We start from the raw sequence: 16401 nt of genomic DNA, 5'->3' as shown, positions 1-16401 counted from the left end.
ACTGTTCAATGGATGCTCTAACTGCCACAATGTTTTCAAGTGTCTGCACACTTTTAGGTCACCCAGCTAGTTTTCTAGGAAGTGCATATCCTGTCGCCCGTACATTAGTAATCCATTTCCTAATAATGGTGAATCAAGCCAAACTGCCAACGAAAAACCCTTTGCGTTGCCACCACATTATCATTATTTTTAAATAACGTTTCTGTGACAAAGCCTTGATGTTCATCAAACCACTGCATGGTAATTAATAAAAATGGGGTTGTTTACCTCAGTTAACGTTACCATTCTCAATCTGCAAATTTACCTGCAAGCTCTTCAGTGATTTTTTGAAGTCTGGTCTCAGAAATAGCCCATTAAATCCTCAAATAATAAAAGTGCTGTTAAACTATTTGAATGTGGGAAAGCAATGGTTGATGAATTATATCTGACTTATTGCCAATCCTTCTGGCTTTGTGAGTTACATGTGAGAAGTGAGGCATTGGAATATTCATTGGGATTTGAATTTCACTCCACATAAATGATTTTCATGCATATAAAATGTACATATGAGTGAATGTATGTATCTTGCATGTGTATATTGTTTTGTTGTGAGCAAGTCCACATAAAGTGTAACCAGTAAATGGATTAAATTTATAAATGAGAGTTCAATGTATAATTAACTCTCATGGGTCCATAATCATTCATGTTTTATAACTTATTCCTTTCCCATCCTACTATCCAGCTTCAAATAGTTGTGACTTTATTGGGAATGATATAATTGTGTGGTAATGAACATGCATGAGCCATAAACAATGAGGATTTGAATGAAACATGGGAGCATGACATATACTATTTATGAACTATAAATATGAAAGTTCCATGAGAAAAAATAGTATATATTGCATACATTATAATAGGTCAAGGTCATTAAAATATAGGGATGCACTCGAATTTTTTAATCTGATTTCAATGAGTTCATTCAAGGTTATGTACTGTTTAATGACAATATGCAAGGAAAATGCTATGAAGTGGATATTTTGCAAATATTCCCATGTTTATTAGCTGATGGAAACATAGGTACTCTACAAAGATAAACAACCAGTTGATACTTACCTAAAATTGCCTCAGTATTAGATTGAGATAGAGTATCGGAATGAAAAATGATTTCCACATTCAATTGAGGGAAATTGATTATTCTTCTGAGTCTAATTTTGCCACAGAGTAACTTTTCTGAGGCCAATTACACGTAGACTCATCTGAAATAACATACATCATCTCTTAAAACTATGGAACATAGTACTCTCATTAATTCTTTCCAATGTTCCCTCATTCTCATTCAGCCAAGTTGGATTTAGAGTGTGCCATTTAGAAATGATAGATTCAACTTTGTAAATAACTTTTATTCATATTGAGACATCTTTTTATTTACAGATGAAGAAAGAAATAGATATGAACAATTTGGACTAATTCCTAATTTAACCATGAATGAATGTATGAATGAAAGTTGTACATCTTCCAAATCCTTTTTTAGAGTGCAATTGTATTCTCTCAGCAACAGTGAAGAGTAGTAGAATTGAGCATATGTTTTATATGCACTATGCCCCCTTATACTTCATTAAACTATTCTTGATAAACTAATTTCTACACTCCACCTGGTAAAAATTTACAATTTCATCCAAAATTATGAAAAATGAATTTTTAAAGTATAAAAAATGCAAAGTCTCTTAAATATTATTCCATGTTTGTGTAATTGTTTATCATGAAGTGGACCATTAAAAGCATTCATCAACACCTAACTAACTAAACTCAAATTCACTTAAGGTATTGTCTACACAACAGACATTTCTTAAATATTAGGAAAACAGTTTCACATCAGATACATTTTCTCAAATTTGACTAACTACTTACAGGCAAAATTTATTGAGGAACACAGAATAATCTGTGCAGTCACTTACTTTTCTCTATTTCACACTTACACTTGAAGATTGAGTTAAACTTGACAAAAAAAAGAAATTCTAATTTTATTTTGAAAGAAGATGATTTTAAAATCTCTTCAAATTACTTGCCACTGCTTGTTTTGGCAACAAATTTGTATCATAGGCAGTTTAAACATGTTCTTAGAAGTGATAAGAGACCAATGGTGGTGAATCTGTACTCTTAAAACTTCAAGCAATATACTTTAGCTTTTGTGTTTTTCTCCCTTCATCTCTGATTGCAATGTTTAATATGGAATTTTCTTGATTGATGAGAGTGAACGAAGCCCCATGTAATCGGCATAGGTGGACCAATAAGTTATGTTGAATATTATGAAGACCACTGGGAAAATGATGCGACAGATCACATCTATTCGCTGTCCAGCAGTTGGCCAACCCATCAACCACTTCTTCAGTAGGTTTGGCTGTGGACCACCCTTGGCCTCTCCTGCCTCCCCACCATCAGCACTCTGGAAAAAGAGAGAGAGATTTGTATTCCAATCCACAATATACTACACTTTCTGCACCACCTCTCATGTTACAGTGATTAGACATTTGTGGAACCAATTACATCAAGGGAAACAATCAGTCACTTAATGGGCTACAGCAGACACAATCAGAAGTTTATCATTTTAATTCATGTAAAATTGAAAAGATTACTTTATCATAACATATGCATCAACAACAACAAAGAACAGAAAGGTAAAAGAGAATTTAAAAAGACATTGTTTATGGCTGTGCTTGAGGCCCAGGTTACTGATGAAATGTTAAATCCAATCATTAATTTATGTAAATGCCAACTTAACCCAGAGATAACCAAAAAATCCAATTTTATAAACAAATAAACTTGCTAATTATTAAATTTGAATATTGTAACCATACTAACATAGCCTTTCAGTTACGGAGCTGTTTAACAGTTGAATTTGAACTTAACTAGTGGTCATAAACTGAGTTTTGGCCTGGCTAAAATATGCTGGAGTTTCAAGTTAATTTTCAGTTAAATGAACACTACAAAACCTGGCGTAAGCTCCACAATGAAGAGTAAATGTTTATTTATCTTTTAAAAGTCTTGATAGAGCATGTAAAAAAATGAAATTTTTATCACCTAATAATCTTTTTCATTATCACTTAATGACTAATCAAGAGAGTAGCATGATGAATGATTCTTTTCAAAGATTAAGCTCAACCTAAGGTAAAAAGTCTTCACCCATTTTAAACATTTTTGGCAGGATTCTTAATAAACTTGGATGGCACATTTAAAATAATCCTCATTTTAATGAGTCTTTCAAGTCAACCACTAATTTACCTCATAAGTCAGAATATATTTTCTGCAGCAATAAATATACCATATAAAATGTAATAAGATGGATTCATTTTTCTCATTTGGAAAAGTGAACTCAATCCCACCCCTGTGCATAGGTCACTCATGGATCATGTCAAGCATTAAACACCCATCATAATCATAATGTTTCAAAAGATCAAATCATTTGTGAGTTTGAAAACATACATCACTGTGCAGCATTTACACAGAATATGTGAATAAAGGCCAATGGAAATGATGACCATTTTGATGACATTATCCATCAGGTTAAACTCACCTGTACTTAAAGGTGACTAAACTTGTTATTGTTACACATTTTAAAACGCTCTGAAAAGATGTGGCAGTCTCATATAAAAAAACTTATAAAAATACTACTAGTTAAAATTGGTATACATTTATTAAGCAGGAAATAACCAGGAGGGTTTTCATGTTCATTAAACTGGACATCAAAATTAATTAAAGGATTAAGATTAATAATTGAGAGGCTATAATGGTGGTATGGTGCATTTTCCTGAGATGTACATACCGTTGGAGAGCGTCCAGCACCTTCTGCTGCGGCAGCATTGCGATGACGTTCACGTCGCCAGCGGTCAATAACAGCGACAATGATTACCTCCAAGAGGACCAAGGCCACGAATGTCTGGCACCAAGTCGTCCAACTATCAATAGCGCGGGCATCTCCAGAGGAGGGTGGTGCATAAGTTGAGACACGGGCTGCCTCTATGATCGTGGCAAGCAGGCAGAGGAGGGCAATCAGACAGCGTCCCACCACACCTAACACAGGAGCACCATCCTCTCCATAGAAGTCCAACCAGAATGGTGCCCAGGAGGAAGCCACAAGGAGTCCAAGTGGCAAGTACAGGTGGAGAATATAATTGTGGACCAAACGCTTGAATAAGAATTCTGTTCTCAAGCAACTGTATTCACCTGGAACACAAATTCATCATTAAAATGATTAATATGTCACAAAAATATAAAATAGATTATTTATTTAAAAAAGATGGGGTCACCTATCATCTGAAGTGAAACAAACACATCTGCCAGTGAAGAAAAATAATTTTGGATGATTGATTACTTTACCTGTGCTTGTCTTGGAGTTGCAGTAGTCAATGCCAAAGCCTTGCATGACAAAAGGACTCATGTCAAGGTCCACAACAGACTGAACTGGATCATCATCTTTCCACAAGAATATGAGGTCATTTGTAGTATAGGCATCTGGAAGCAAAATATAAATACATCTTTATTTCCTTCATGTTTGATTGATTGATATGGAGGGCCCCATCAAACTCACAGCCCATAATTTCACAAGTTCCTTACTTTGAGGTCTATAATAGATTCAAAATGTATACGAGCTCTGGTGAAAAGATGTTTTACATATGAAAAAAGATTGCTAAGGACAACTAAAATCTATTATTTTTTGTATTACAGGCTTTTATTGTCCACTACTAGAGTGTAAGTGGACTCCATATTTGAATCAATTTTAAAATGTCTTTGAAAACATTAATTTCTATTTTGTTTTTGTCTTAATGGTGGGTCAATTGTACGATAAAATCTGATAACATTCAACCATAAACATTTCAAATATTTCATCAATTACAAAACCATTTTTTTAACCACATAATGGATCACCTAAATTACAAAAAATCAGCCAACATAAAGAACTGGGAAACTAACACCAATATTTCAAATTTTGTTCATTCCATAAGTCATATTTTCCGAAATCAAAGTCTTCTCAAGAGTATCATAGCAGTGAGTTCCTGAGAACTATTAGACTAACATTTTATGACTGTTTTCAAAAAATACTTTCTCTTAAAAGTTCATCAGTTAAAGTACTGTCAAATATTTTGTCTAAATATGTCACATAATGATTAAAAATAATAACTATAATAAACTTAGCTGTATTTAAGAAAAATAACTATTTTCATTTACAAAATGGCACAGAAATCAAAATGTATCTTTCATTGGAAAATGTCTGTTATTACCTTTCATAATTTTATTAAAAATGATTTCAAATTCTAATCATTCCTTGGTAAAATAAATTGCAAAATTATTTAGCATTGTTTTTAAATTTAATTCTTTTAAAACTCCTTTATTGCTTGAATATTCAGCCATTACCTTTAGCTACAAATTTCTCATTAAAATTCTGGACTCAGATGCACGCAAATTTGCACTCAGTGCAAATACTTACAACTAGCCATCCTAATGAAGCATGTCTGCTTGTCCATGGGGAAGTTGGTTAAATCCATTGGGCAGGAGAGTTTCAAGGAGACCCTTTTGAAAGGAAATTGAACATTCTTGTTAGCATGATTAGAGAACCTTTTTAGTATGCCTCATTATTTCACAAAATGTGCCACTAACAAACCCTGGAAACCACACACCTGGTACTGTAGAGCACATCACCCTCAGGTGATATTCTGACTAGTGAGTTGCGGTGGAGCAGTTCATGGATATGCCCTTCCTTTTCGTTCGAGAAGAACAAGTCAGGGGACCAAATGTCTTCATCACTTGTTAGGAGAATGTACTTCAGATCATCTGTAAAATTAGGAAGTGCTTAAAGAATACAAATTAACAATGGGTATCTCCACCTAATTAAATTTCTGAAGAAAACCTCAACACTTTCCTCCGATCATTTCATTTTCCATTTCCATATTATTGGGCGAAATCATATTGAAATGCAATGGTAATACATACATTTAAAAAACTGAAATGAAATAGATGAAACTATAATAATGGTAAATAAATGGTAAAATAAATAAGAGCATACCTATGCATTCTAGATTTATTGTAAATATTAACTGATTCCTCTTCAATGCATTAGATCAGGACTGCCTAAGTGCTTCAGCAGAAAGATCATTTTGTCTTTTGTTTAATATTTTCTTGAATAATACTCGAATTGAAATGATGGCTCTGGGATTAAACATGCAGGGGGTAGAGGATGGCTACATAAAATGAGTATTTTGCGTAAAAATATGTAGCTACTGACTTTTTTGATTTGAAGGAATATGAAACATTGGGTGATCTTTTACTAATAGGTATTTTTCATCATTGCCATTCACTCTTTCTATGATAACCCCCAGGTGCTTTTTTCTTTCTAATAATACACCTCAGGGAAATAAGCCAGAATAAATACCCTAAGTTAAATTCCAAATACTATCAACCGTATATGAAGTTATCTAAAATGCCCAATCAAATAATACCCCCTACTTCATTTACTTCTATTTCCATGACAATATTTATTTTAATGTGACAAGGTTGACTTTGTTACCTTAAAATTTTTATTTGAAGTTAAGTTTTACCCTCAATCCATTTTCTTCCCTCACTACATAAAATAGTTTCGTCTGAATTCCTGAATGCTTGCCTTAGCTAAGTACACCAGGTTCAATTTTGATCATCATATAGAATAAGGCATTTAAATCTTCACTTTAAAGAAATTCAACATGCTGAGACACTCACCATGTGGACTGAATTTCAACCTCTTGTCATTCCAATTCTGCCTCAGTGTCATGGAAACTCTATATTCCTGGAAAATAAATTTGAAATATGAACTTAGAATTTCAACACTCACTAGTTTGAAGCTGTGACGTAACTTAGCTATTGTCTTTTTTATATGGTCTATATGAATATATCTATCTACATCTTTATGCACATATAATAACATTGATATGAGGTACTAACAGCTGATGTGAGAATTTTCTGTCTACTGCCAACAATCATCCAGCTGATAACAACTCAAAGAGGTAAACCATGCAAATTAATTTTTGTTTAGTCTCATTAACATGAGGAGCATGGGTGCAACTTATGTTTGATTTCATTATTATTTAAGTCTAACATTTTTCTAGTTAAATTAATATAAAAATATATTAAATAGGAACCATGATAAAAGGATGGGAAACAGTAAACTGGACATATTGAAAAGTACAGCTACTGAAGATTTGAGTATAACCACTTGAGTATAACCACTATTCCAGTGGTTAATGAGCGTGTCTGTAATAAATAGGCCACAGCTTTACACTGGCTCCAGTTCAATGATGAATTTTAAAATGCTTATAACCCAGTAGCAATCCATTCCTGAATACTGAATATTTATTCGAAGCATATTTTTGAAAATTTATGACTCTTTATGCTGTGTGAGAATGAGTCCCCTCCTCATTCATGGGTGTCAGTCTAAGTATCATGCTTCAGCCTAGTAGAAACCTGATAACAAGGTACTTATTACAATGACAAGAATATGTCAGGATTCAATTAAAGGGATCCAAATCAATCAATTCAATTCAAAAATATAAGAGGAATGATTCAAAAATGGCATGGATTCTCAGCACTGGGAATTATCAAATCAAGTGTTAACTCATTGCCATACATCACTCCTTTAAAAATTACGACTAGATTGTGGAGTCCATGGCAAAACTTAAATAGCACACCCATGATAAGCTGTGCAATAATAAGCTAAAATGTTGCCCATTTGAAATCAAACATCAAACTCAATATGAATTTTCTCCCAATTGAATGAATTTTGTTTGAACACCCATGTTATATTCCAAAAATGTTATGCACTTCTTTCATATTTGTCGTATGTAGGTGACACAGGCACTCATTGTGACCCTGGGAATACTTACTCTCAATGAGCACATCCTAAATTAAGTTAAATCAATTGGATAAAATGCGTGATAATTACATTATTATATCAATATAAATTACTTTTATTGGCATTTTACTATGGTACATAAAAATGGGCCAACAATTAATTTTTTTGATGAACAGAATTGATCAGCGTAACCTTTTCCGAAGAACCAAATAAAAGTGAATTATGATATATGGTATGGGTGTAATACCTCTTTTCATTTCCTGATCCAAAATCCAACATTACTACAAGCCAAATAAAAGGCATGCATGTTCCACTCATCTTCTTTGTGTTTGTACATATATTATCTCATGAATTATACCTTGGCAATAATGATGCGATTATTACTATTGTCATTTTCGTGAGAAATCCTCCACATCCGGAGTCTCTTGCAAACATCAGGTTTCATTGCGTTCAAACCAGCGTGATGTTACTATGAGGTTGGCATATGCCACAGCCAGATAGGAGGATACCATGGTAGACTTTGGTGGACCAAGTGGTTAGATTCCTGATGCCTACCTAACACGACACTAAATATTACAATTAGTCATTTTTTGGCTCCAAAACATTCTACCTCCCTTTCTACCTCGCCGGATTTGTGGAAATAAAAACCGCGGAAAAGTATCATGCCCATCGCTTGTTTGAATATAACAATAGTTTTAATGTTTTACTGCAAATAAAAGACATGTATTTCAACCTTAACGCAAAAAATATTCGAACAAAAAACCCTTATGAAAGAAACAATCGAGTAAACATCACCGTGCAACATAAAGCACGTATTTCGGGACAAATACAATCACGTAGAAATAAAATATATTTAAATCACCTGAAAAAATATACGTAGTTAAGATCATTCATTCACTGAATAACGTTTTAGCATCGGGTTTTCGAAAATATTCAAAATTTTACTCGACATTAGCTAATAATGAGTTTAAACGGAGGAGAAGACGGAGTGGGTACTTACCTTATTACGGTCATCAATTTGACCAACGGATCGGATGAATGCATTGACCTTCACAATGACTGGGTCGCCCGTGACTTTTTGTGGTTGGTCAAAGAGTGTCACATCTGGAGATAAAAAGAATGAGTTCGTGAGGTCACGTATAAATGGGCGATTAGGCAGTGGTCGAAAATTTATGGAGGCGAACAACAGTGAAGGGAGCACACAGAAAATTTGCATCAGCAATGACAACAGGCTTCAAGGCACAGGAGCAATGCCATCGTTTTAAAATAATGCAAATAAACGACTGCAGTTTAGTCGGTTTTTTGAATTTCCCGCAATGCTTAAGCCTTTCATGTTCGGATATGCCTTTTATGCATTCACTTGCTTAGGAAAAGAAAATGGCACATGAGTGTCGTAGCAAAATTAATTAGATGAAACGCGAAAAAGGCGAGAAAATGACTTTTAAAGTCTAATTTTCTTGGACCCGAAGATATTGTACTCGGGAGTTTAATAAGTTATCATTAAAATGGAAAATATCCTCCAAATTTTCAAGACCGCGAGCCGCGCAAATTTCAGATTTGTGTATTGGTTACAGGTTGCATAATTAAGTGAAAGGAGATGCATAAGAGTATTTACAATCACGTTAACCCCAGCTTGGAACAGCCGGGGTTTACGTGATTACGTATAATTCTCTTATTTATTTGATCGATTCCAAACTGCGAACACATTTCCCTTTTTTCTTGGTGAATTGGTACCCGGTGAATGCAATGTAGTTTTAAAAATCTGATGGTTGTTATTTTTAAAAGAGCAATATTTAAGGTTTTTGGATCTTGAATTTCACTTTAAATTGAACTTTCTAAATTATTCTATACTTGTATTAATAACGATTTATCTTTCTATATATCTATTAATATCGACAAGATCGTCTATATCGTAATATTGGTCTTGTTGTCCACATCGAACATCAAAAGTATCGTCCATATATTGGCTCTTCGGTCAAATCCACAGGTACAGTACATAAACATAAAAGGTTAATGGACACTCTTTTATGCGTGCATCCAATATATCACCGGAACGACCTTAAATGCGTAAACACGCTATTAATATCGTTCATATTGTACGCTTTGCGTATACCTAACTACAAATATATTGTCAATAATACCATATGGAAACTATCATCCACATAGCCAAATTGGCTATTTCCCCTTATCAACAATACTTATTGACACTACATATTCCGACTGTTTGAAATCATCCAAAACGACCTGTTCAAAATAAAAAAATGTCCACCTGGTATCGATATATCGTCATTACGCACCATCCTATGGGTTATTGCATATCATAGGAAGCCAAAAGATCGAACCTCGATCCTTGGGAGTAAGCCACCTAACGCTCTCCAATTAGTGACCGCTTTCATCAAAAGTTTTTGGCTACGGTGCAAGAAGATTCCGTTTTGTCTCGGCGCGGGACGGCGATAGCGGCACTGGACGAGGGAGCTGGTTGGCGCCTTTCGCCCACGCCGCCGGCACAATAGCCTGGCACAGAAAACCAGCCGAAAAAAGATTCCTCATTATGCTACTCTCCTAATCTGGGCTTTTTACGCTCGCTTTACCAACCCGCCACCCACTCCAGGGGAGGGTGCGGGGGAAGGAACTCGGCGCTGTCCGGAGAAACATTCTCTGGGTCCTCATTAGTTGGCTGCGAGAAGCCGATTAGTTGCGTCTCGATTAAGTGACCATTTCCACACAGAAAAAAATATGAAATTAAAACCATGTTGCCACATCATTATTTATATTAAAGGGTCTATATTAAGATCTTGATGACGAGACAAACCAGCTGTGGTCCCTGAGGCTCGAAAACAGCTAGCGTCAGTCCGATCCCATCCTTCAATTAAATGCCAAATATTCCATTTCGAGGGTTGCTTAAACAATTAATGGTTGAAATAAACACGTCGTTGTTGAACCCGAGCAAAATTGTGCAAACACAGGCAGATTAGCACGTACATTTGTTTAATAAGTAGTTTCTATGACAACTTCTAACTAGCGATTTTCTTCCTCTACAAGAGCAATACGAGGTTAAGTCAATAACTAACTCACAAAACTGGATAGTGGCAATAATAATCAAAGTAACTTCCTGAAATTTACTTCACTTTTTTGCACATTCACCCTGAACAGTCACTCATCCCATCAGTTTCAAATTCCTTGATGGCCGGCAGCAAACCGTCGACCACCCAAATGATTTTTTATGAGTCCAAAAAGATGAAAATCACCGGGAGCTGAGGTGGGACAGTACGGTGGGCTTTCCAAGCGTTCCCAATGAAATATTCGTAACAGCTCCTGCGTTTGTCTTGCTGACGTTTTCGATTTATTTATTGAATTACCCTCATATTATTTGACGCTGAAATCGAACTTGATTGACGGATCGATTAGTCCAGTGATTGATAGAACACCCTTCCACTTCCAACGTTTAGTGGATTCGCATCATCCTCCCTATAGCGGTGGGAATCATTATGAAGCTCGTTGAACCTGTTCACGCTTGGAAATGATCATATACGCTGAAGTATCTCAAATTCAATCAGCACTCAGCAATCACAATTCTCCCCACCGACTACAATCTTGGCGTGGTGATGGGCTTGTGCGTTCTGATGACCCCTTGAGCTGTTATGACGGGAAAAAATGGTAATTGATCCTGTTAGGCTTATTCATCACCGAGAGATAGGTCTAAGGGTAGAATTCAGGCGCGTCTCTTCTTCTGTTGAGGCTGCTGCAAAAGGCGTCTGACCCCGGTGGTGGGACCAATAGAGTGATGTTGCCATGTTATAAAACATCATTGAGGAAGGAAACGGGAGACCACCTCAATTATCCTTACCCCAACAAAAATGTAAACAAATAAGAGCTAAATCAATATGAAATAAGTATGTTTCCAAGCATTAACGGTGGTCCTTATGAAAATATTTCTAGGCAGTAAATGACAATTGCTTGTTTACGGCTCGTTTACGTGCGTGTGCCACTTGAAATAGGGATATTTTAAATTCACAGCTTGCTGGGCGGAGACGAAGTTGTCAGCTGGGACCAAAGGGAAATACGTATATAGTACGACCATATAACTCTTTTATGCTTTTTTTCCTCTTACCAAAAGATGAATTTCCTGACCAAGATTAGTTCTCAAACAAATTAATCATCAGTTAAATATGTTGTTTTGATTTATTCGAACTTTGTCGATTGAAAATAATCAATGTTATCAAATATTAATCATTAATTTATTTTTTTAAGATTTCAGGACGAAATAATTTTATGAACGGCTGGAAATATTTAATACGCAACTGCAGCGGTTGAGAAAAAATCCGCAACTTTAGATTCCATTCATAAATAAACTTCGACACTATGTTCTCTCGTGACATCCGTTACTTTTAGAATATATATCTGCGTTCCCTGAACAGAGAGCAACAAATCAGTGTACGACATTAACGTACCTGTTCCGACCTCTCGAACGAATTTCGAGGGGTTGAACAGATACGTTATACCCTAAATGGCAATCAGTACCACATGCTTTATTGACACTTAAACCTGGTCCGAAGCTACAGTGAAGAGCTTGCTGATAATTCGATCGATATATGGAGACAACTTCAACCTTTTCTGAAAAATCACATTGTAAAAAATTAACATGGGACGAGAATCATTTTCCATCCTATCTTTCGCTCTATTTTCTCAGTAAAGTTCTCAAATGAAACTAAAAAAAATTAACATCACTCAAAATCGGCGAAACACCAAAGGAACAACCTTTGCCTTAAGCAAATTTTATTGACGGCTCTCTCTTGGTCACTTAGTTTAATCGCCTGGGTCAGTGGTTCGGAGGCCTGGAAGGGGATTCCAAAGGCAACATCTCATAGTTTATCGGGTAAAGGTCAGATTCCAATAGTACTCAGAGAACCTTGACTTATAAATCGTTATGGATGTTCACCGTTCCTTTCTATTTTGCATGGGATAGGGGGATGATACACATTTATAAATGTAAGGAATGGTCCAATAAATAACGCTTACTACTAGAGCAATTGGGAAATGTATCTCGTTGTACCAAAAAAAATCTCTGTATACAGAGGAAATACGTACTAGAAGAAAAAGACCTTCCCGATTGTTAATGATACACAAATAAATTGCTTAAGGTGCGCGTATTAATATACCCTGACATATTACACCAAGTAAAACCATGAAATATACGCATGGGAGATTAAAATTCCATATGTACACGTTGGTCTTGTACTTTTTAATAATGTGCAAGATGACACCAATAGTAAAATATCGGTATTAATTATAATGTTTTCATTAAAAGTTAGTGTAACGCCCACGCAGGATTGGAGCAAAAAATTAATATCTCTCTGAATACTCAATTCTTTTCCAGTACCCACTCTTTCTCCAACTCATCTCCTCCATTCAGGGTCGTTCGTTCTGCACCGAAATTCTGGAATTTTTGGTACCAGGGATGAAAACATGTACATTTTTACCCTGGAATACTTTCACCCTGCCTTGATCTATTTCATAACCGATGCCAGAGATTTATAAATTCTTCTGACGGACACCTCTTTGACTATAAACATTTCCGATCGCCTTTATTAAGTATCGTTTCAAGAAATCACGAAATCAGCTGCGGGGAACGACGAGCTAAAGAAGTCGAAGCCTTTAACGTTTACTGAAATGTTTGAGAAACACGTGATCATTAGCAAAAAGTAAGTGCAGTAACTAAATACTTCTACTAAATGACAAAACGTAATGACTATTGGAACACTAATGCAATCGTGGGGAACTTCATAGTATGTAAAAAGGGTGTAAAGATAAGCTTTTCGCTTTAAAAATTTTTTTTTGCAACTTTACGGCACCAACCATACCGTGATCCAACGGAATTCCATGGGCTCAGGAAGAATTGTTCGACCAAAAATATTCATGCGAAAGTCAATGATCTTTATACAGCGTCTTCCAGAATTTCTACTCTCGCGGCACGAACGAAAGTGCGTATCCTGTGCATACCGCAACACGCATACCTAGTTCTCCTCTTTCCCCCCTTCCCCCGCGCCGCCGACAACAAGCATTCAGCTGGGGAATGCCGTCCCTGCACCCTCCCCTCCCCTCCCTCGTCTTCTCCTCATGCTCGACTTTGTGCACACGTACGTGCGTATGCATGCACGTACTTGCACTCTAAGAGTGCTTTACTATTCTTTTGGCCGCGTAATCTATTCTCAGCCGCCCTCCGCATTCCTATCCTCTCCGCCCTCCCTCTCACTCATGTTGTGCCACACGATAAAGACTCTGAAGATAGGTTGACCTAAAGGAATACAGTCGGCAAATAAAACTTTACACGGCTGTGACATAACGATGACGTCATCAACCTCCATGACGCCATTTCCTCCGCACAAAGAAAATTTTCTGTTAAGAACGAAGAGCGGACTAATTATTGCCTGATATTTTTTACGTCGGAACGGAACGACATGGTGTTTCTGTCTAAGAAAGAGAAGATTTTTATGTGACGTATCACTCATGCCGCCCACACACAGATTGAACCCGACAGTGAGGATTCACATTTTAAGCACAACTTGTCATGACTGTTTTGTCACTATCTCCATTAAATCACGGGGATCGAGATGGTGCGGGAGAAGCTAACGTATTGGCTTCCCACCTAGAGGGTCCGGGTTAGAATCCCGGCGGTGTTGAATATTTTTTAGAGGTATCTCGATCCCTACTTGAGGTGCTTTGTGGAGGACACTTTGAGTGAGTACGCCGTCTGTTGGATGGGACGTTAAGCTGCGGACCTCATGGCGCCTTTCGTAAAGAGTAGGCTAATACCGACGCCGGGTTTTTCTCCACCTATGGCGCAAATGACCTCAGCTGTCGGTCGCCTCCCCTCAATACTACTACAACTCAATGAAATCACACTATCTAACTATTAATGAAGCCAGCTGAATATAGCAAGAAGATTAATATAGCAACGATATATTACGTTACAGATGTAGACAGGAGACTAATATAGCTGAAAAAAGCTATGTGATGACGTATATGTAACGCAAGAGATCATGGAAAGGTTAAAAAAATGATGGATTCTTGGATAAACTGAAGATTTTGATCTTATCACTATGCAAAGTGGTTCAATTAAAATTTGGCAGATTAAGCTTCTACCGAAAGGTGAACATTTTCAAGTGATAAAAAAAGTGTCCTAAGTCAAAGGACCGTCGGCTTTATCTTCTCCGACATCTTTCGAAAAATGCCATTCTATAGAGCGGAATATCGCCAATCCAGTCACACTTCCGATACAAAAAATAGTATTTACGATGAAAATGATTAATCTTTTGAGCAAGAAAATAAACCCATGACTTATCAGGATCGAATTTTACATAATTGTATTTCTGTAATGCATGTTGTTTTGAAATATTTCTCACGTGATGTCCGTTATTTGGTCACGTAAGATGTTAATGTACTTTATTGAGCTATCCTCAAGAGAATGAACAAACGACCAAAAATGGGATCGGATTAATGAGGTGACTGGAGTAAAGGCATCCTACACCCAGGGGACTCAGTACTCTACCCGTTAAACTGTGCGACACCTTGTAGTATTTCGTTATGAGCAGGATAACGCTAAGAACACGTTTCTATCTACCTTTAATCCGCGCTCTAAAATCTACAGATTCTTCCTAAATTCCATCCCCGTCCTTATTGGCCTCAACTGCGGATCACTCTCCCTAATGAAAATGACAAGAACTATTTAACGTACAAAGCGAACGAGTAGGCTGTAAATACTCTTCTGGGAACAAAAGATATAGGTACCATAGTGTGAGATGGGATTTTCATATACTCGATATGAAACTCACTGTTTTTCTGAATTATTTATTATATTTAAAGATAGGGTTACGACTTTCCATATTTTATCCAATTGGAAAAAAACTCCTTATGGTCATTCTCGTAATTTGCGAAAAGACCCACCGTAACAGTCGGCCACACAGTGTGCGGTGAACCGGACCTTGGCCCCGCCATATCCCGACTGGGGGGAGAAAGAGTTGAATCACCCCCGGAGTCGTTGCAATGCAAGCCATGTCGCGCCAACCGCTTTCCCCATCCCCCACCCACCCCCTGTCACCCCCGCGGCGCGAGTTAGCTCACTTAGAATGACTTGAGCAATTTCGAAGGGACGCGATGCGCGTGGTATTCCGTCGCGCGGTGTTTTTTTTAATCATGGTTTGTTCCCCTCGTGGTCACTCCTCCAGCCATGGACGATAGTGTGGCGCCCTCAAACATTTCGCGCCACCGTTTCACTTTTTGTTTCTTGAGCGTCAAGGGCAAGTGGACACGCAAAAATATCTTCGGGGTCAGTGGCGGGGTCGCCGTTCTTTCAGTTCGCACTGGTGGTGTTTCTAGAATGGTCGAGAGTTGGCAGCACGATTCCATAACGCAACAATACGGCACGACAACAGAGTAAAGATGGCCGCTTTACTTGAAAACCTACAATACACAGGAACAACGTTCAATCAATCGTTTTCGTAATTCGTCACCGACGAATGAAAGGTCGGTGTGCTGATACACGTATC

At 36.9% G+C, this 16401-nt stretch overlaps 1 protein-coding gene across 1 annotated transcript in view; it reads right to left on the bottom strand.

The window, feature by feature from the left end:
- Nucleotides 1-1403: 1403 nt before the first annotated feature.
- Nucleotides 1404-16401, bottom strand: part of LOC139687533 (glutamate-gated chloride channel-like) — a 49357-nt gene continuing 34359 nt past the window's right edge. The window contains exons 3-9 of the mRNA XM_071584734.1: nt 8856-8959; nt 6727-6793; nt 5652-5805; nt 5462-5544; nt 4354-4488; nt 3800-4200; nt 1404-2422 (exon numbers count right to left, since the gene is read on the bottom strand). Coding sequence (XP_071440835.1) covers nt 2201-2422; nt 3800-4200; nt 4354-4488; nt 5462-5544; nt 5652-5805; nt 6727-6793; nt 8856-8959 — 1166 coding nt within the window. The 3' untranslated portion in view covers nt 1404-2200. The remainder of the gene's footprint in view (nt 2423-3799; nt 4201-4353; nt 4489-5461; nt 5545-5651; nt 5806-6726; nt 6794-8855; nt 8960-16401) is intronic.

This window comes from Hetaerina americana, unplaced genomic scaffold (genome assembly GCF_022747635.1).
Source record: "Hetaerina americana unplaced genomic scaffold, ioHetAmer1.1.p SCAF_2, whole genome shotgun sequence".
Classification (NCBI taxonomy): domain Eukaryota; kingdom Metazoa; phylum Arthropoda; class Insecta; order Odonata; family Calopterygidae; genus Hetaerina; species Hetaerina americana.
Note: the sequence above shows the minus strand (reverse complement) of the source record. Positions and strands in the feature narration are given on the sequence as shown.